Source organism: Bipolaris oryzae, assembly GCF_000523455.1.
Source record: "Bipolaris oryzae ATCC 44560 unplaced genomic scaffold scaffold_16, whole genome shotgun sequence".
Classification (NCBI taxonomy): Eukaryota; Fungi; Ascomycota; class Dothideomycetes; order Pleosporales; family Pleosporaceae; genus Bipolaris; species Bipolaris oryzae.
In genome coordinates, this window is record NW_006911292.1 from 109,896 (window position 1) to 131,547 (window position 21,652).

The following is a 21,652-nucleotide window of genomic DNA, read 5'->3' on the forward strand; positions in this document are numbered from 1 at the left end:
TCGAGGACCTTGAACAAAGACACCTCCATACAATGAGACACCTATGTTTATTTCTTGCAGTGTATCTAAGATCAGAACTTGACTGAACATTCATTCATCAACAAGTTCTACTATGTCGCCGAATTCTTCGAGGAGCCATGGCTCGAGGTCTTTGAAAGCGTCAGGAACTATTTTCTTCTCTGTTGAGACTGAGCAAGGAGTCTCGTAAACAGCTCTTGCTAAGTACTCTGGGAGCTCCTGAGTAGTTGATGGCTGCTGGTATTTCTTCAACTGAGCCACGGTAAGACTGTCTTTTTGGGGAGCAGGCCTCTCAGTTTTGCTGTCGTCGATAAAGTTCGTCACAGCATCTGGAAATACGCCTTCGACTCTAATAGTACTTATTGTTCTGTCGGGGCGAGAGCTCTGTATTTCAGTTGGCGATCCGCGGGATCCCCGGTGGACTCCGGTATAAGCAGTCCTCTGCAAAACATTGTTCGTAATCACCTTGACACCTGCGATTTCATCGCCTTTCAAATGCCGCGCCTCTCCCCAGCTTTCTTTGTTTGCGCAGTCAAGAAAACCTTCCACAGCTTTCATTGAATCAAACTTGCCTTCATTGTTATCTTGCAGGCTATGCGAGTCAGCTAGGCCAACCAGCACGTCTTCGAGTAGTGAGTCATCGTCACAAAACGCTTCCGACTCTGGAGAGATACCTAGGGCGACCGTCTCGCAATCTACAAGGTCATGGTACTCTGTTTGGGTATTGCAGTCGGATAGAACACTGTGTTGTTGTGGAGGACCAAGAAAATCAAGAGGATCGTCAAGCTGGATGTTGCCGTAGTCGCTTGGATCAGAGAGTGGTTCTGTGACCAAAGATTTAGAAGAACAAGCTCTGCCCAAATCGCCCTGGTGATAGCAATACGCAGACTTCGTGTGCAAGATTGGATGACTTGCAGAAGACATGTTACTTCCCTTCATAGTCTCTTGAATCTCGCTTTGTGCTTCCAGATCATTTAGATCTCGGTCCACCTTGTTCCTCTTTCCTTGGTGAGTGAGATCCAACTCTTCAATTTGAATAGAAGCTTTTCTTTTAGGTGCTGGAAGCTGGAGCATAGTTTGAGTTGTTCTGACCTTTGGAGCAGGGAGTTTCTGTTGCGACTGCAATCGGGGTTCGCACAGCTGAGAGGGTTTGGCCACAGGCTTCTTCTTTGGCGGTTTGTCCATGCCATTTTTACAACACAAGTGCTTACACGCTTCGCGGTCTTTGCATGGGTGATTACATGCCCATTTACCATTTGCAAGCTGCACTGGATCCTGAGCAGTGCCCTTAACAACAGTTTCGGGGGGCCTTGGAAGGCTAAGGACCTTTCCGGCATCCTTTTTGTTGTTCGAATTAGCCTTGGAGTTGTTGGGCTCAGCGTTCTCTGCAAGCGGATCGGGATATGCGTCGATATGTTCGAATCTGAGGTCTTCACAAGCAGCTCGCACTAGTGTATCATCGTCGAGTCCGTCATCACCAAAATCATCACTGGTAGTAGATGCTTTCCAGCTTTCTTGCGCATTTTCCGTGCGTCGATTTGACATATTAGACTGATTCGGGGCTGATGAATCTAAACCTGAAGGTTTCGGGATTGGATACATGGATGGGGGTATCTGAGGTCTCACAGTGGCGCTGCGCATACTGCCAGCTTCAAAAGGTCAGATAATAGCACTAGGAAAACGGACATATACGCACCTATACCATCACACATGACATGGCAGTTGATGGATTGGTCATAACCAGTTAAAAGAACTGGAATGGAGAGGCTTTGGCCAGTACCAAGTTTAGAACCACTAGAACAAGGTAAGTATCGTATAGACTAAGCGAAGCCTCATACACACCTGATGCGGGCAAAGTGTATCTTACGCCCGTCGGATGTTTCCACCAGAAGGCAAACGTAGATGAGCTTATTATTAAAGCGCACAGGTGGCCGCTCATTCATGAAGCTAATGTCTGTCTTGATCTGCATTTTGACTCCTTCCAAAGTTTTCACGATCTTCATAATCGTTAGCAAATTTATCAATAACTACAAGCACTTATATTACCGTAGAGGGCTGTTCTTGAAGTGAGACACGAAGCTTTGGAAAACCCTTGATCTTCTCAAGAATCTGCAGGCCGTAAGGTGGGTTTCTTCCAACCACAGCTTCGATCCTATGTGGGTCGCATCCCTCGAGATCTTCTATGGATTTGATACCCGCATTGACAAGCTTTCTTACAGCAACCACGCCTAGAGTCTCGATCTGCTTCATTTGGAGCGGGCTGTCGTCCCAAACCTTTGCACCAAAACTTCGCTCGAGCATCAACGCACTGTGAATACTGACAGCGTCACCCAGCACGATTTGGCAGTCAATAATACATCGAATGAGACTGCTTATGTTTCTGAACACCATCATCGTTTCTGTTGCGTACTGTGATCTATGTTTGGCCATGTCACCGTCCCATGAGATATCAGCAGACCCCAGGACAGACTGGATCATGAGCGAAATCTTCTGTGCTGGGAGATCCAAATTGACAGGGATAGCCCAACGGATTGAGGGTGACTTGTTCAATACTTTGTAGAATGTCTTTTCGCCTTGGCGGAAACGTATGTTGGAGTATTCCTTAGCTTGTGCGATAGCCGAAAGCTGAGTTTCCCTTAGTTGGTCACATAAGACGGATCAAGGTTTTGAGTGACTCACAATCTCAGAGGGCGAGGACTTTGTCTCGAGTCCCATGAACAACTTCATTGTCTCAAAATGCACGTAGTACCGCGACATAGCATGTCCAAATTCGGTGCATGTGAAACGCTCTTCGCTAGAGACTAGATTGCTCTGTTGCAGGTGGTTGACGTCGCGAAAACAAATATCATCCACTTGCTCTTCAACACTCTGACCAGTTTTCGACCCTTCAAGTTTGTAATACGCAGGGTTCTGCTGGAGTCGAACAAAGAGAAAGGTGCCTTTGAGCCATCTTCTTGCTGATGGCAGATCGTAGATCGTCCCAAGGCTTGTCTCAGCATTCATGTGATCGATCAAGTTAAGGTGAAGTTTGCTTTCTATAATTTCTTGACCAGTAACCATCTGTTCGTATCGTCGGACCTTTGATTGGCGCGTCATAATGACGGCTACAGCAGTGTCGTCAAACTGCGGGCGGCCCGCGCGACCAAGCATCTGCATCATCTCTAAATCGGAGTATTCTTGATGTCCTGCTGGCCCCCAAGCCATCGTGTTCTTGACGATTACAAGATGGCAGGGCAGGTTGACTCCAACAGCGAGTGTAGAGGTACAACAGATGACACTGATCTCGCCGGCGATGAAGTGTCTCTCAATTTGCATCCGATCTTCTATGTCAAGACCAGCATGATGGAACGCAACACCTGCAGCGACTGTGTTCCTAAGGTCTTTATTTGAAAGCCGGATTGATTTTGATGGTGCTGTCCAGAAGCGGTCATTGTCCATCCTTGAAGACCACCAGCTAGCGATCAGCTTCGCCGTGTTAAGCGTGAAGTTTCTGGTAGCGCAAAACACCATTATCGGTTTACCTTCAGAGTAAGTAGCTATGACATCTTTTATCTTACTATCGAGTACTTTCTCAAATCCAAATTCGTTGTTGGCGTTGGACATGTACCCGCAAACATGCTTTCGCAGTTTCACTGGTCGAAATTCTTCACCAAAACTCTCGTTCGCGGCCGGAGTGTCTGGATCTGTTGGGCTTTTACCTAGCCAAGTTGCGATATCATTGAAGTTGGGTACTGTGGCTGAAAGTGCCACAAAGCGAACATTTGTTCCAATAGACTTCATCCGAGACACGACTGCCTCAAGGGTAGCGCCACGGTCCTCTTTGAGTATGTGAACCTCATCAATGAGAAAAACTCTGATGAGTCTCATCAGCTTTTCGTGATCTCTCCACTTCCTAGTCATACTATCCCATTTCTCAGGCGTCGTAATGATTATGTTTGCGGATTGTACATGTCGCAGGTCCGATATATCGCTATCACCAGTGAGCTCGGCACACTTTAGACCAATCTTGTTGAACTTTATTTCCCAGTCACGTTGTCGTTCTGAGCACAAAGCCTTGGTAGGTGCCTGGTAGACAATTTTGTATTGACCGGTTGAATTGGTAGCAAATGCTCGGCATATGGCAAGCTCGAGAACCACCGTTTTACCACTTCCTGTTGGAGATGCGAGAACAAAGTTGTTATCAGAACGGAAGACCGTATCGAAACACTTGGATTGCACCGCATTGAACGTTGGATAAGGGAATATTGCCCGAAGTCGATCTGGCAAGGTTGTGATCGGAACGAGACGGATGCCCTGGCATATGGGAGGGGCATGCGGTGCATTCACGGCACCTTCTTGTAATTCGTTGAGATTTTGCCCCCGATGGCAAGGAAAGTCTTGGTCTTCTCCCGGATCCAGGGACGGCAGTTCCCCAAGGGCGTGTTCTTGACATTTGGGAGATACAGTCTGCCCATGAAATTCCTGGTATCCATGTACATCAAGCTCTATGGTGTGCCGCCGGGTATCCCTGGACATCTGGGTTCTTGAACCGCATTTCGCCATGGATGCGCTGACGTGTTCTATGCGGCGCTGACTTGCTTTGAATGCTGGGCTGGAGGACTGGCCAATTTTGGGGCTGGGACTTGAATCTTGGAATTGTGCAGAATTGTAGGCAAACCGACCTCATAGGTAGTCAGCACAGCCATCAGCTACCAAAATTTATCTGTACTCACTCAATCGGCTTCCCATGTCTTGCTCTGGATGGGATCGATATTCACCTGGCAAGTCAACAACTCTATCTTATACGTCGGTGGTGTATCCTTACTTTGATTGTGATATGTATAGTTGCCACAGCCACCATGTGAGGGTTGTGATGGGGCGGGCGCAAGCGACAATCTTCCATTGCCGTGCGTGACTTGCGGCTGTCGATTTAGATACGAATGCTGAAGCAGTCTCTCGTCTAAAACTATTAGTCTTTTGGGTTCAGACAGCCATTGTAATATGAGTACCGAAAGAATCGAGCTGAGATCTTGGACCGTTGCCATGGTCGTCTTCAACGGTGTCGTACATGGGATCATCGTATCGGGTCACATGATAGCGATCTCGAGGAGCAGTCAGGCGGGCTGGCTGCTTGATTTGAGGCTGAAGGATGTTGTAACGCGACACACGTCGCGAGTTATCTGGCCGTTCTTGGTGATAGGAACGCTCACCCATTCCGGATATGCAGAAATCAGGGATATATCCGTTTAGAACGAGTCAACAGAGGTGAAGGTACGCTTTGAAGCTGTGGGAATTTTTCGGAATGGCGTTTGAGGTGAGAGAGGTGGTGGTTGCGAAAGTAGAAGGCACTATGAAGGAAGCTGCAACTACCGGAACTGGATAGTGTACATGGAACATCTCGACTCCCGTAAACTCACCAAAGGCATTTGTTGTGTACTGTACTGCTGCGATCAAACTATGTTCTCGCAATGCCGTCTGCATGATATTACATAGATTGGTCGTGCCGCGTTTGGCCAAGTGTTAGTAAAACATGAGGCCGTATCGAACAGGTAGATGTCTATGTATGTTATCTTGCCCAATTCAAGTCACTAAACATCATGAACAGGCCCATATTTTTGCTTAGAGAGCCTTGTTGTTCCGTCTCATACAAATCTATAAAATCTACAGTGCTCAGTCTTCAAGCTTCTCGTTTGTGAGAATGTCGTTCTATCGTCGGTGATCCAGGTGATGGCTTGTGAGGCCTGTCAAAACCTGGCGGACTGGATGGTACATTGTCGTACCCGCGGTCTTCGTAAGGCCGCTCGACCGAAGTCTTTTGAAAGTCGACAATCTTTACAGATGATTGCTGCATCCCCCGCTCCGGTTTTGTGTAAAGATAGGTCGCAAATAAGACGATACATGTCCCCAGGAAAAACTGCAATTCTTTAGTATTGAGCAACCAGCGTTTCGCCGCTTACTTACCGATTGCGTCACCTTGAAGTCGAAAAAGTATACGCTAGCAATGCAGCTGAGAAGAATGGAGATGGAGGTCGCAAAATTCTTGGCAATGTTGTCGGCATAGTTTATGACCAATGCGACAATTACACCACCAGCTGCTTGGAACCCAATGGCAGTCCACACCACCCAGTTGTAGCCAACAAAGAACCCAGTCTTTGCTATGATCTCTCCATCCTTCCAAATCACACCCAAGAACAGTGACGGAAACAGCGACCAGAAGGAAAGCTGGCAGTTGCGCACCCACAATGTCGTGGTTTTGCCACTTGTCGAGTCCTTCAGAATCTTTTCAAACAACACTCCCGCTAGGCCGGACAGTGCGCAGGAGATCAGAACAGCAAAGAGCCCCACCCGTCTATCCATATGCGGTACTTGCGACGCGCGATCTTCATGAATGCCCTCGTAAGATCCAGATCGCTTCGCCATTCGTGCTGCGACGTTGTGGCCAAGGCCGTGAAGCTGTTCAAGAGTCTTTGTCCAGGGCGTGGGTCCTGTTGCCGGTACATCTGATTGCGATAATGCTTGGGGCACCTGTATAATGGATACACCAACAATAAGCAGCAGCAGAGAGAGCCACTTCCGTGCTGAAAGCGTTCTCCCTAATAACAGGACGCTGAAGATGGCCGTCGTCAGAATCTTGAGCTGGTAGGTGACCTGAAACGTAGCTGCATCCAAGTTGCTGACAGCCAAGTACTGGAGATTATTCTGTATAGTGTATATGACGGCGGGTACGGCAAGCTTCCAGCTTTCATTGGTGAATATAGCGGTCGTCAAGGTGCGCGAGAGGGTCGCGATCGTAGTATTCGACGGAAGCGATTTTGACATCTCGTACATTGCCTATTGAATTGTCAGCGCATGGCTCAACGCCTGATTTCTCTAGAAACATTCGTACCATGGTTAAGCTAATGGTCAGCTTGATGACTTCATTCAAGAAGACACTTGTACTTGTATGGTATCTTTGTCCTCCAGCCAAAGGCATGATTCTCGAGTAATGCATGATCTGGTCCGCGTCAGCCGTGGCATAGCCATGCTTCCGTGCGACCCCAATTTCCATGCCTCTTTTCAGTCGGGCAAAGATTGCTGTTCGGATTGTGGGATGTTCATACCAGAATGAGGGCTGAGTTCTGGACTGTCAACTGCGCAGCCGTTAGCTTACCTTTGACATGTACAGTCAAGCCGCATGTCTAGTTACCGTGACCAGAGAGAGGTGCTTCATGGACACCCCGCCCAGCGTTCCGGATGCAGTTCTCACCACCATGGTGTCTTCCAAGGTGCGCGATCTTTTCCTGGAATCTGCAGGCCAGCACAGCACATGAGTGGTGAGCGCAGGTTATAGTAGTTTGCGAAAGGGCGACAAAAGGAAAGTAGGTTCCTAGGACCTGGAACTGACGCTGGTTGAAAGCGTCTGGACTGCGTCCAGCCGCATATTTCCGCGCCGAGTCTCCTAACTCCACGCGCGCTACTGCAGGCAATACGACAGGGGCCGTCCTAGCGCCGATCGTAGCTTGGCGGGCTTGCATCTGCGTGGAGGCTGCACCCAAACCGTAGACTTGCCCTTCTTTGTTGATATAGCGAACGACGCGAATTTGTTTAGAAAGGTCTATCGGCTACTATCGTCGTCTCACAGCTCCACTTCCTTGTTGTGCAACGCTCTTCTCCGCATCTTTGGACCGCCATACACCCTAATACGAAGAACACGATGTGCTGGCATTTCTTTTGCCAGACTACTTACAACAAAAGTGACTAGATCATTACGACACGTGCAAGAACATTTCATGGTTGGGTACTCCATGCCATACTATGGATTGTTATCCCAGTCATGAGACCGATAGGTCAAACGTAACTCAATCGTCCTTCAGGCGTGATTTGTGTAGGTATATATATAGCCTGGACAGTGTCTAGAGTCAGGCTTCCCCCTAGATACGTGCAACCGGTAAAATGCAAACCCAAAAACAATACATTTCCCTATTCCTCAAAGTCAATGAAAGTACGAAGCACTCTACGGTGTGTGTCAGCCAAAGGTTCGGTGCCTAGTACTTAAAGAGGAAGGTCAATGGCAAGGTAATGTTAAGGCACAACGAAGTGATAAGACTAGATCTCTTCATACATGAGTATAGACGAGAGAATCCCTCCCAAAAGATGCATTTGGCGCGGATAAAACAGTGTTGAAGTAAGCTGCAAGATGAAGTTCTGCTCGCAGCCTACTCCATACCTTCAATGGGTGCCTAGAATTCTTATCGAACTCCAACATATCGATAAGCCCGTTAAAATTCCGATACAGGACTGTATCATTAAAGGGTCAAAGGATGAAACATGTTTTGTCATCAATCTCGTAAGCGAGTGTCCATTACTATCCTCGTTCAAAAGTGCCAAGGACGGCAATGGTTGCAGTTGTGTAGCACACACACTTCACTCTCCACGCATGTATTCACCACTCAACACCTCCCGCAAAGAGATACGTTTACTGTATCTCTATCCGGGTGCTTGGAATGATGGCATCGAATGTCGCATGGAAACCGTATCCTTGAAAGATTACCCCAAGTTCCAGGCCATCTCATACGTATGGGGCGACACCACAAATAAACTATCCATTACGGTCAACGGACAACACTTGGCAGTGACTCAGAACGTAGTCACTGGCCTTCAAAGACTCCGCGCTACAGGAGAAACTCTGGCCCTCTGGCTCGATGCAGTGTGCATCAATCAGTCGGATATTCACGAGCGGTCCGAGCAAGTGCAGTGCATGAGGGAGATATACAGTTCCGCCGACGAAGTTTTCATCTGGCTAGGTTACGGCCGCGACTCGCATTCTCCCTCGGAGCAACCAAAAATTATCCGATGGACTGGTGACGACAGAGATTTGGAAATTGTCGACACGTATTTCAAGCAAGGGACATTGAAGAATGGCTCAAAGGAAGACGGCAATGAAATCGAAGACGTCGTCGGCCTTTTTGTCTACATGAAACTTCGAGCTATGGACAAACACGTTCATGAAATACCCTTTTTTGATGTTCAAGGAGGTAAACTACAAGCAGGAAAAACATGGTTGGCCATCATCCAAGCTATGCATACGCTGAGCAGCCATCCTTGGTGGACGCGGATTTGGGTCGTCCAAGAAACAATACTCGCTCGGAAAGCTACCGTCTTATACGGTATCATTACTGTACCCTGGACACTGGTGGCAGAATCCACCCGCGCTGCTGCACGCCACATTCATTGCTGCGGTGATCTGCACCAGGCACGAGGGGGTCGTGAACTGCGAGCCATTGTGGAATTGAGAAAGGCTAGGTACGACGATCTGGAGTGGCTGAGGGCTGCAAGAGCACAAAACAAAAATTTAAGCCTATACCAGGTCATGAGTCGAACACACTCGCGCAACGCAACAGATGTCCGGGACGAAGTGTTTGGGGTACTGGGATTGGTCACTGACTGGCTTGGTCAGTCGCCTTTGATTCCTGACTACGATTTGTCTCCGAGCGAGGTCTTCATGCGCGTTGTTACCAAGCACATCCAGAGCACTCTTTCATTGCATATATTGATGGGCACAGCTCGAACTGGTATTCCTGATGTACCATCTTGGGTCACACAAAGGGGTCGTACGTCGCAGAGTTCTAGCTCAGCAACCGGGTATAGAATCAACCGGGCAGTGCTATTTTCTGCAGCAGGTGGCCGCCCAGCCAGCGTCAGACGAGCGAGCAATGTCTTGGTTACCGATGCCTTTGAACCATGTCTCACTATTTCGCAAGTGGGTTCAATTTTGCCAGGGAATCATGATTGGCACAAATTGATTGACCGCATCACATCGTGGCGCCACATTGCTCGACTGAAAAATCCAGCAGACCACACTCTTGGCCCACAGAACCCGGAAAATGAAGCATTCTGGCGTACGATTACTAACGACTCGTGGCAACCACAGCGCATGAATTCAGTCGACATCCTTTCCGCCCAACTCGACTTCAGTGGTGAGGTGTTCACTGCATACCGACGATTTGGCAACACCGACGTGAGCCGTATAGCAGAGGGCTTCTGGGACTGGGCTCAATCCCAGGCAAAAGGTGACTTGAAGAGAAGGGAACAACATGCCAGCAGTATGAATGAGATTAAGACGTTTCACCACTCGCTACTGGGTGCAACACTTGACCGGCGATTTTTCCTCGCCAGCAATGGCTGCATGGGAATGGGCCCGCCTGAGATGCAATCCGGCGACAGCATTGTCATCTTGCTGGGAAGCACAGTACCATTTTGTATTCGGGCCATGCAAGATGCGCCTGGTGGACACTACAGAATCGTCGGTGATGCATATGTGCATGGCTTGATGGACGGGGAAGGTGTGCCGAACGATTATGAAAAGAAGATTGTCCAAATATTCATCCATTGATCAGGTCTCTTACTAGTCAAGTAATTGAACATTTTATAATTCATATAAACATGGTATGCATTCTTCAACTCAAAAGGGTACGAACAGCTTGAAGGACAAAATGCGATGTCCTGCTGTATGTCGTCTAAACCAAGTACATGGGTTTTCGAGACTAAACGCCAAAAGTTCCATGATATATCAATATTATCAAGCCGCAGCGTGAGGACTCAGTAGGGTATTTCTAGACTGATCTAGGACCTAGGCGGGTGCGAGGCCAAGATGTCAAGCACTTCTTAGCGTTGGCTTGCTGAACTATGACGCAATTAGAAAGTTCCCACCTCACGTCATTCAAAGAGATCATTCTACTGTTTTTCATCACCTGATATGTCCATCTACATACTGAATATTGGAAATACCATGGTCAAGTCTTGATAGAAATGAAAGCTAGAGAAACATGGTATACGTTCAACCAAACGCCGTGAAAAGGGAACTACGTAGGCGTCAATTAATCCCTGCAGACGCGTTCAATGAAAATCCGCACCCCGCGGACACCTAGCGTTTTCACGCACGGCGAGAGATCGAGAACTCTTCAGCCTAGCGATTTCGATCATCTTTCGATCTCGTAGTTTCGGCAACTGGCAAGCGCCGACGCGAATGCGACGTTGAAGCGCCTCTACCACTTACACGTTAACATGACATCACCACTTTCGCTCTTGACTATTGCGCGACCGACGCGTCGCAAAATACGAGTCCCAACACGGGCTTGGACAAGTAACTTGGCGCTGTAATTGATGTTTTGTCGGTGTCGTTTTTATACCTTTTCTTCGGACTCCCCCTGAAATCGGTCAAACTTTTGCGGATTGTTTTCCGAATTCTAAGTTCAGCCATCGAGGTTGACATTTGACACTTGACCATTGCATAGTGGGGATCCATTGCTGTGGTACTTACGCTACGAGAGCTTAATTCATTGGCCGTTTCTGGGCTACGAGAACCATCGTAATGGCTTCGAACGATGGCCTCCCAACTCCTTCAAATATCCCTGGCGGTTGGGTAGAGACGCCCGCAGGTACTATTCGACATGAATCATACATTGGATCGCGACAACGAACCGAGGGCAACTCAGTCACGCCAGGTGCCACCGAAACAAGGAATACCGAGAACACATTTATTTCCAGCGCCTTGCACACCACCAGCCAGAGCTTCTATGGAAAGGAAAATCCGGGAGCATCATTGGAACCGAATGACTCAATTGCAGTGCCATCGCCTGGTCCGACATCGCAAAATGCAGCCCATGTGCATGCAACTCAAGAGGAGCTCAACGGCAATACGGATTCGCAACATCCTAGTTCAACCAATGGTTACTTACAAACAGCGGCCTCAGGAGCACCAATGGAACAGCAAGTCGTACTCGAAGACGACTCATCCGACTCGGAACACGAAGGTTCATCTGAAAAGCGTACACAAGAAGACAAGAGACCTGGCCTACAATCACGAAAGTCCAAACCAATGACCGAAGATGACCTTTTCCGCGTACTATCTCGACGAAAAACAGGCCAGAGCAACGGGCTTAGCAAAACCAATACCGGCGCGACCGGCCACAGCGCCGAGGAAGAAGACGAGATCAACAAACTAATGTCGAAGATGTTCGGGCGCACAAGACAAGAAGCATCAGAAGAAGAGAAGACGAGGCACCAGGGCGTAATCTTCAAGCACTTGACAGTAAAAGGAATGGGCATCGGCGCTGCACTCCAACCAAGCGTCGGCTCTCTCTTCCTCGACCCCGTCCGCTTCGTCAAGAACTTTTTCACAAAAGGTCCAAGGAAAGCCGCAGGCAAGCCGCCCGTACGAACACTTCTTGATGACTTTTCCGGATGCATACGACCTGGCGAAATGGTACTTGTTCTCGGGTACGTTTCTCTCCTTATTGTGCGATCGAACACAAGCTAATTCATATGTTTAGACGCCCCGGCGCCGGTTGCTCAACCTTCCTCAAGATAATCGGCAACCAACGCTACGGCTTCGAAGACATCACGGGAGATGTAACGTACGGCGGCACTGATGCAGATGAGATGAGCAAGAAGTATCGCAGCGAGGTGCTGTATAACCCTGAAGACGATCTTCACTATGCGACGCTCAAGGTTAAAGATACGCTGAAATTTGCGTTGAAGACCCGAACTCCTGGGAAGGAATCGAGGAAAGAAGGGGAAAGTAGAAAGGATTATGTGAATGAGTTTTTGAGGGTGGTGACGAAGCTGTTTTGGATTGAGCATACGCTTGGGACGAAGGTGGGGAATGAGGTACGTATTCTTTCTATCATGAAGGCTTATAGTTATAAGACTTTTGGCTAACTTGGTATGTTTGTTACCGTAGCTCATCCGCGGTGTATCCGGCGGCGAAAAGAAACGCGTCTCCATCGCCGAAGCCATGGTGACAAAAGCCTCCGTCCAATGCTGGGACAACAGCACCCGGGGCCTCGATGCCAGCACCGCCCTCGAATACGTCCAGAGTCTGCGTTCTCTGACAAACATGGCCCAAGTCTCCACTGCCGTCGCTCTATATCAAGCGGGCGAGTCGCTTTACCAACTCTTTGACAAAGTACTTCTCATCCACGAAGGAAGATGCTGCTACTTTGGCCCTACTGAAAAAGCAGAATCCTACTTTAAGAATCTTGGATTCGAGAAGCCCGAGCGCTGGACTACTAGCGATTTCCTAACCTCCGTCACTGACGACCACGAGCGCCAGATCAAGCAGGGCTGGGAAGACCGCATCCCGCGTACGGGCGCCGCCTTTGGCGAAGCCTTCGCCGCCAGCGAGCAAGCCGCCGACAACCTCGCTGAGATCCAAGAATTCGAAAGAGAAACGCAGCGCCAGGCGGAAGAAAGGCACAAAGCCCAGACCAAAGCAACCAAGAAGAAGAACTTTACCATTTCCTTCCCCGCCCAGGTCATGGCGTGTACGAAGCGCCAGTTCCTCGTCATGATCGGTGATCCGCAGTCTCTGGTCGGTAAATGGGGCGGAATCCTCTTCCAAGCGTTAATCGTCGGGTCGCTGTTTTACAACTTGCCCAACACGGCTGCAGGCGTGTTTCCACGCGGTGGTGTCATTTTCTTCATGCTCTTATTCAACGCGCTGCTCGCCCTGGCCGAACTCACAGCGGCGTTTGAATCACGTCCGATTCTGCTGAAGCACAAGAGTTTTTCGTTTTACCGGCCTGCGGCGTATGCGATTGCGCAGACGGTCATCGATGTGCCGCTTGTGCTGATTCAAGTGGTGATTTTCGATATCGTGGTGTATTTCATGGCGAATCTCTCGCGGACAGCGTCACAGTTTTTTATCTCGCTGCTTTTCCTCTGGATTATCACTATGACGATGTATGCGTTTTTCCGGGCGATCGGCGCGTTGGTGGGGTCTCTGGATGTTGCGACGAGGATTACGGGTGTTGCGATCCAGGCACTGGTTGTGTACACGGGATATTTGATTCCGCCTTCGAAGATGCATCCGTGGTTCTCGTGGTTGCGCTGGATCAATCCTATTCAGTATGGGTTTGAGGGTCTGCTGGCGAATGAGTTTTACACCTTGGATATCCAGTGCGTGCCACCGTTTATCGCGCCGCAAGTTCCGGGTGCAGAGGAGCAGTATCAAGCTTGCGCTATCCAGGGTAACAGACCGGGTTCTCTCACTGTGGCTGGCTCGGACTATATTGAGGCGGCGTTTGGGTACTCGCGGTCTCATCTGTGGCGCAACTTTGGATTCATCTGCGCGTTTTTCATCTTCTTCGTTGCACTCACTGCTTTGGGGATGGAGATGCAGAAGCCCAACAAAGGGGGCGGTGCAGTCACCATCTACAAGCGTGGTCAGGTCCCAAAGACGATTGAGAAAGAGATGGAGACCAAGACACTGCCCAAGGATGAGGAAGCTGGAAACGGCGAGCCAGTCACGGAAAAACACTCTGCTGACGGCAATGGTGAATCTGATGCCACTGCTGGAGGCGTCGCAAAGAACGAGACTATTTTCACATTCCAGGACATTACTTACACAATCCCGTACGAAAAGGGCGAGCGGACATTGTTAAAGGGGGTCCAGGGCTATGTCAAGCCTGGCAAGCTCACAGCGCTAATGGGAGCCTCTGGCGCGGGAAAAACGACTCTGCTGAATACACTTGCACAACGGATCAACTTTGGTGTTGTACGCGGAGATTTCCTTGTGGATGGTAAACCGCTTCCTGCATCCTTCCAGCGTTCAACTGGCTTCGCAGAGCAGATGGATGTGCACGAATCGACAGCGACAGTACGTGAGGCACTGCGCTTCTCAGCTAAACTGCGGCAGCCAAAGGAGGTGCCGATTGAGGAGAAGTACGAGTATGTGGAAAAGATTATTGATCTTCTTGAGATGCGCGACATTGCTGGGGCGGCTATTGGTGTTACTGGATCCGGACTGAATCAAGAGCAGAGGAAACGGTTGACGATTGGTGTGGAACTTGCCAGCAAGCCTGAGCTACTCATGTTTCTTGATGAGCCCACATCCGGTCTTGACTCTGGTGCTGCGTTCAACATTGTCCGCTTCTTGCGCAAGCTTGCTGATGCGGGACAAGCCATTCTCTGCACGATCCACCAGCCCAGCGCTGTGCTCTTTGAGCACTTTGATCAGCTTCTACTTCTCAAGTCTGGCGGTCGCACAGTTTACTTTGGTGAGCTGGGCCACGACTCGCAGAACCTCATCAAGTACCTTGAAAGCAACGGCGCGGACAAGTGTCCGCCTCATACAAACCCAGCAGAGTACATGCTCGAAGCCATTGGCGCAGGAAACCCCGACTACAAAGGTCAAGACTGGGGCGATGTATGGGAGCGGTCCCGCGAGAATGAAAACTTGACAAAGGAAATCCAAGACATCACGGCCAACAGGCGGAATGCATCGAAGAATGAAGAAGCACGCGACGACCGGGAATACGCAATGCCGTATACACAGCAATGGCTTACCGTTGTCAAGCGCAACTTTGTGGCCATCTGGCGTGATCCGCCCTACGTGCAAGGAATGGTGATGCTGCACATCATCACCGGTCTCTTCAACGGCTTCACATTCTGGGACCTTGGTCAAAGCCAAATCGACATGCAGTCACGCCTGTTTTCAGTCTTCATGACGCTGACGATTGCACCGCCGCTGATTCAGCAGTTGCAGCCTCGGTTCATCAATATTCGGGGCATCTACAATGCGCGAGAGGGCAGTGCGAAGATTTACTCTTGGACAGCCATGGTGTGGGGGACTATACTTAGCGAGTTGCCGTATCGTATCGTCTCGGGGACGATTTACTGGTGCTGTTGGTACTTCCCGCCTGGGTTCCCGCGGGACACGTACACGGCTGCGAGTGTGTGGCTGTTTGTCATGCTTTTTGAGGTATTTTACTTGGGATTCGGACAAGCGATTGCGTCGTTTTCTCCCAACGAATTGCTGGCATCGCTGCTTGTGCCGCTTTTCTTCACCTTTATTGTGTCTTTCTGCGGCGTTGTTGTTCCGTATGCGGGACTGCCGACGTTCTGGCAGAGCTGGATGTACTGGCTCACGCCGTTCAAGTACCTCTTGGAGGGATTTCTGGCGCTGCTGGTGCAGGGTCAGGAGATTCGATGCGCCACCAACGAGCTTGCTATTTTCCCGCCGCCGCCTGGGCAGGATTGTCAGAGCTATGCTGGACAGTTTGCGCAGCAATCGGGCGGCTACGTTGAGACGCAGGCTAACGGCGATTGTGGCTTCTGTCAATATGCAACGGGAGAGGCGTTTGCTGCGTCATTTAATGTGTTCCCTCGGTACATTTGGAGAGACTTTGGTAAGTGGCGGTTTGGTCTTGATTGTGATGCATGCTAACCCATGGGCACAGGCATTATGTGGGCATATATTTTCTTCAACTTTGCAGTCGTGTTTGTTTGCACTTGGCTGTATCTTGGGGGTCTGCGGCAGATAAAGGATACATTTAGCGCATCAGCACGCAAACAGAAGAAGCAATCACGACGGGAGAGGGCGAGGACGGAAAAGGGAGATGTAGCATGAGGGTGAAGGGGTAGCAGGGGGCGCGTATGGCTGAGTGTCGAGTGTCGAGTGTCGTGTGTCGTGTGTGGTTGTTGTTTGAGTGGGGACCTCGGGAAAAGTCGTAGCGCACCCGCGGCCGGAACGTGCAAGGCTGGGCCTGCTAGGCGTTGCTGGGCATAATGGCTGGGTATGCATTTTCCCCGCAAAAGACTTTTGTGGGCTTCTAGAGCAGGCCACGGCTCAGTGCGCTCCATCACGCGGCGTACCTGTTAGTCATGAATAGCATTCCAATACTGCAAAAACCATGATCCCTACTGCGCACGTCATGCACGCTGGCCGCTGTCAGTTGTCTGCCAGCTGGCCACGGGCTGCCGAGGGCTATTTTTTTTCGCATCCAAAGTGAAAAAAAGTAAAGTGAGACTTGCGGGATTATCAGCAGCCTGTGAAGGGCTACTCGGCACTTGAGCTTGACACGAGCAAAAAAGTAAGACTCAGCCCGGGTAGCAGCGCGTATTGTGCATGTGGAACGCGGAATGGGCCTGTCCAAATGCCTCAGCTTTTCCGAGAGGGCGACCAGCCCCCCCCCCCCCATCTGTCCGAGAGCGATGATTTGTGCAATGGATCAATGGTTGGTGGCAGCCCAAACGGCCTTCCATCATCGTGCAGGGGTTGGTACGTGGCCCGCAAACCGCACACGAGCTGATATCGGAACAGACATGAGACGAAGGTTTTGGGTTGGGCCTGCTTGCACCGCCTCGCATGTGCAACCATGTCCAGGCACATACCTACACCGCCACGACTCCCGACCGCGGTGCCATGTGCTGGGTCTACTACTATGTTACTATACTATACCTGCTGCATTCACCTACTATTGCTTATTGCTGGTACTATGGTACTTCTTGGGATGCATCCATGACTAGCAATGCCGCTGGCTAGCACTGGCACCAACGAAGACAACTGCCGGACAGTGTCCGATGCAGATGGCTGTGAGCAGAGAGGCAGTTGTGTGTGTGTGTGGCTACATCCATGGCGAACCGTGGTTCTCCCGATTTCAAGACGCCAAAAAAAAGTCGATGGAATCATGGCAAGGAATGCGGGAGCCATGACGACAGGCTGTGCCGCCTTTCCGCTTTGGGGCGGGGGTGAATGTGGGGTAATGCAACCCACGAGTGCAGACCAATCTCAGCTGCTGCATTTGCCTTGGAGTGTCCGCCTGCTCGTCTGCTCGTCTGCCCGCCGTCACGAGGACGGGCGGCGACGGCGACGGCGTCGTCTGCCACGGCCATGACACAACCGTGACCGCACACGACTGTTTGTCCCATCCAGCTCGACCAGAGCAGTGCACACGAGCATCCCCATGCCGCTGCCCAGATCCAGCCGCTTCAGCCATACAGCTGGAGCCCATTCTTCCACTTGCCGAGTGGCTTTTCCGAGCATTTCCACCACGCCAGCCCTGCTCCGCGTTATTTTCGTCCCTCGTGAGCCGACGGGCACTGCCAGCATCCAAGCACCGCCCCTCGCCCAATCAGCGTCGCCCGCGCTAGCCCCTCCCCGGCCCTCGACTGCCAGACTCAGCACCAGCAGCGTCGTCAGAACATCTTCGTCAACTATTAAAAGGACTCAATTCCCCCTTATCCAATCTGCAATCCAACCCACTTCGACACAAGACTTTGCCCGTCATCAGGTGTCCAAGCAACAGCTTTCCCATTTCCATTCCTCCCCCGTCTCCCCCATTCTCCCCATCATAAACTTCAACATGGTTTCCCAATCCGTAAACAAGACCAACCTCCACCCTTCTGGTGTTCTGTGAGTCTGGCCCCATGTTTTTACATGCTTGCACATCAATTGGGAGGAATATCTTGGCTGACTGTGTTTTTTTTTAAAAAATTCAGTCCCAGCAAAGGACACACTGAGATTGAAGAGTCGCTTCACGACAAGGCACACATTGACTATGATCGTGTAGCCATTGTAAGTTTTTCACCACCAAAAATACTTTCTTGGTATTTCAATACTAACCACAGCCCCATCTAGATTGCCAACCCTTCAGTCGCTGCTCTCTACGAAGATGCCCTCGTATACGAGACTGGTTCCGCCATCACAGCATCAGGCGCTCTCTCGGCATACTCAGGAGCCAAGACTGGCCGCTCACCCTCGGATAAGCGCATCGTCGAAGAAGACTCGTCAAAAAACGATGTCTGGTGGGGCCCTGTCAACAAGCCAATGAAGACTGACGTAAGTCCTTTTCTCCGCATCCCATGTATGGTCGTTGGCTCTGCCCAAAAATGGCGCGAATACGTAAAATTGCAAGCATTGGCTTGTGAAGATCAACGTCGAAACGTCATGCACGCTAGGCGCATATCCGAGGGACTTTGCATCCTTGCACGTGGCGCAGGTCTGGGGTTCTCGCCTTGCCCCACATTCTCCCCATCGATGCACTTGCACTCACACTCCCGTTCCCGTTTGGGAAGGCCATCACGTGCTCTCATTTACAATTCATCTTCCATGGCATACTAACATGGCTACCAGGTCTGGCGCATCAACCGTGAGCGTGCTATCGACTACCTCAACACCCGCAACCGCATCTACGTCGTCGACGGTTTCGCCGGCTGGGATGAGCGCTACAGGATACGCGTCCGCGTCGTCTGCGCCCGTGCCTATCATGCTCTCTTCATGCGCAATATGTTGATCCGTCCTTCGCGGGAAGAGCTTGAGCACTTCAAGCCCGATTACACCATCTACAATGCCGGTGCCTTCCCTGCCAACAGGTATACCAGCGGCATGACCTCTTCGACCTCCGTTGCCCTCAACTTTGCCGACAAGGAGATGGTCATCCTCGGTACCGAGTACGCCGGTGAGTAGATTTCTATTGTTTCCTTAACTGTCTTCGACGGCTCCTTCCAACACACGATGCCTTCCTGAACATCTGGAGAAGGTGGGGTTCGACAACATGGCTCTTTCCTCCAGAATGGACGGCGCCCAAACATCATCCCCACTGACGGCAGCTCCTTGCTTCATTCACTCCACACTGGAATACATTCGCACAACTCTCTCGCTTCTCTTCGATCTCAAGCACAATGTCTTCCGCCACCAGCGAAATCTTGTCAATCTTGCTTCCCCTCCCTTTTTCTGCACTCAACGTTACCTGCTGGATCAATCCTCGCTTCCGAGTCGTCCTACCTTCTGAGGAACGCATTCTCGAGCTCTTCCACCTCATCGGCTTTACGTTCGCTGATGGCCTCCTCAATGTCTTGCGGGCTTCTGCCCCTCCTTCCATAGACTGGTTCTTGTCTCTCAGCCCTGATGGTACCTGACAAGGTCTGGGGAATCTATGTCATCATCCTCAAGAAACAACGCCATCCAGATCTGCTCTACATTGGCTCCGCAACAAGTGCCAAGCGAGGAGTCAAGAGTCGCTTCTACGAATACGAGCAAAAGAAGCATTTAGGTCGCAACGTTCGCAAAGCAATGCGCAATGGCTACAAAATGCATCACAAGGCACTTTTGGCGTGGTGTAGCATACCTCAAGCATCCAAAATTCGTTTCTACCGCTATGTTGCCGTCGCTCTTGAAGCTGTCTTTGCTTCTTGCTTCTGGGCAATGTCCAAACGAGACCATGACTACGGCTTCAACCACATATGCCCATGGCCACTAGAAATGTTCACCTACAATGGCGCCTGTTCCCACAACCCTCTTAAGGAACCTATCGATGGAGACATCGAGCTGTCTGAGGAGGAACTGCAAAAGATTGCCGACGATACCAGAGCGAAGAACATCACGTACCTCAGGGAATACCACAAGAAGCAACGCGAAGAAGCTTCCCCCAAGTTTAAGGCCCAGCAGAAAGGATGGAATGCAAGATTCAGGGCCAAGGCAAAAGCCGAAAGAGCTCAGATTCTCGCCGAGAAGCGCTTCTACTGTGATGACTGCGACAAGATCTATGTTGACCGTCGTGGAATCGTTCGCCATGAACAAGGAAGATTCCATTTGGAGACCGTCGAAGCTCATGACCGTCTTGATACTTTTCTTTCTTTCTTCGAGAACAATGCTAACTTCCTCCGAGGGGAGATGAAAAAAGGGGTATTCACTGTCCTTTATTACGAGATGCCTGTCAAGCACAATGTCCTCACTCTTCACTCCTCTGCCAACGAGGGTCAGGATGGCGATGTTACCGTTTTCTTCGGTCTGTCCGGAACAGGAAAGACCACCCTCTCTGCAGACCCCAAGCGTGCCTTGATTGGTGACGATGAGCACTGCTGGTCTGACACTGGTATCTTCAACATCGAAGGTGGCTGCTACGCCAAGTGCATTGGTCTCTCTGCCGAGAAGGAGCCCGATATTTTCGGTGCCATCCGCTTCGGCTCCATCCTCGAGAACGTCGTCTTCGATCCCGTCACCCGTGTTGTAGACTACGACGACGACACCCTGACCGAGAACACCCGCTGCGCCTACCCCATCGAATACATTGAGAACACCAAGATCCCTTGCATTTCCAACCAGCACCCCAAGAACATTGTCCTCCTTACCTGCGACGCCCGCGGTGTCCTCCCTCCCATCTCCAAGCTAAACCCCGAGCAAACCATGTACCACTTCATCTCCGGCTACACCTCCAAGATGGCAGGTACCGAGCAAGGCATCACAGAGCCCCAAGCCACCTTCTCCACCTGCTTCGCCCAACCCTTCCTGGCCCTGCACCCCATGCGCTACGCCAAGATGCTCGCTGAGAAAATCCAACAACACAACGCCAACGCCTGGCTCCTCAACACCGGCTGGGTCGGTGCGGGCGCCACCACTGGCGGAAAACGCTGCAGCCTCCGCTTCACCCGCGCCATCCTCGACGCCATCCACAACGGCGAACTCGCAAACGCCGAATACGAAACCTACGACGTCTTCAACCTTCAGGTCCCCAAGAAATGCACAGGTGTCCCCGATGACCTACTTAACCCCCGCAATAGCTGGAACGGCACCGCGAGTCTGCAAGATGAAGTGGAGAAGTTGGGACGCTTGTTCATGGAGAACTTCAAGAAGTACGAGGATGAAGCTACCAAGGAGGTTATTGAGAGTGGACCTCATGTATGCTGCTGCCCTAAGCATTAAGAAGCTGAGTTTACTCGGTTTTTCTTTTTGCTTCGTCGATTCTTTGTTGATTTTCTTACGACTTTTTTTTTACAGATTGTCTAGCGAATCGCCCCCTTTGCTTTTGGCTTTTTTTTTTCCTAAGGACGATAGATGTCCTGTTTATTGTTTCATTTGGTTTGGATATGGGGATGAGAGGGAAGCGGAAAAATA

General features: G+C 50.5%; 4 protein-coding genes across 4 annotated transcripts; 3 read left to right on the plus strand and 1 right to left on the minus strand.

The window, feature by feature from the left end:
* Nucleotides 1–90: 90 nt before the first annotated feature.
* Nucleotides 91–7,249, minus strand: COCMIDRAFT_33419 (uncharacterized protein; the record flags this gene model as incomplete). Its single annotated transcript, XM_007686115.1, has 13 exons — nt 91–1,660; nt 1,711–1,812; nt 1,861–2,015; nt 2,065–2,643; nt 2,698–4,679; nt 4,856–4,957; nt 5,007–5,202; nt 5,646–5,649; nt 5,778–5,911; nt 5,959–6,828; nt 6,884–6,991; nt 7,098–7,127; nt 7,184–7,249. 13 exons carry the CDS (start codon nt 7,247–7,249, stop codon nt 91–93), a joined length of 5,898 nt encoding a protein of 1,965 aa, XP_007684305.1.
* Nucleotides 7,250–8,413: 1,164 nt separating this feature from the next.
* On the plus strand, nt 8,414–10,369 carry COCMIDRAFT_85426 (uncharacterized protein; the record flags this gene model as incomplete). Its single annotated transcript, XM_007686150.1, has 1 exon — nt 8,414–10,369. One exon carries the CDS (start codon nt 8,414–8,416, stop codon nt 10,367–10,369), a length of 1,956 nt encoding a protein of 651 aa, XP_007684340.1.
* Nucleotides 10,370–11,347: 978 nt separating this feature from the next.
* Nucleotides 11,348–16,387, plus strand: COCMIDRAFT_23143 (uncharacterized protein; the record flags this gene model as incomplete). Its single annotated transcript, XM_007686097.1, has 4 exons — nt 11,348–12,255; nt 12,309–12,645; nt 12,719–16,166; nt 16,218–16,387. 4 exons carry the CDS (start codon nt 11,348–11,350, stop codon nt 16,385–16,387), a joined length of 4,863 nt encoding a protein of 1,620 aa, XP_007684287.1.
* Nucleotides 16,388–18,122: 1,735 nt separating this feature from the next.
* Nucleotides 18,123–21,460, plus strand: COCMIDRAFT_33422 (uncharacterized protein; the record flags this gene model as incomplete). The annotated part of the gene is made up of 5 exons (XM_007686116.1): nt 18,123–18,172; nt 18,259–18,334; nt 18,398–18,598; nt 18,893–19,217; nt 20,427–21,460. 5 exons carry the CDS (start codon nt 18,123–18,125, stop codon nt 21,458–21,460), a joined length of 1,686 nt encoding a protein of 561 aa, XP_007684306.1.
* Between the last annotated feature and the right edge of the window lie 192 nt (nt 21,461–21,652).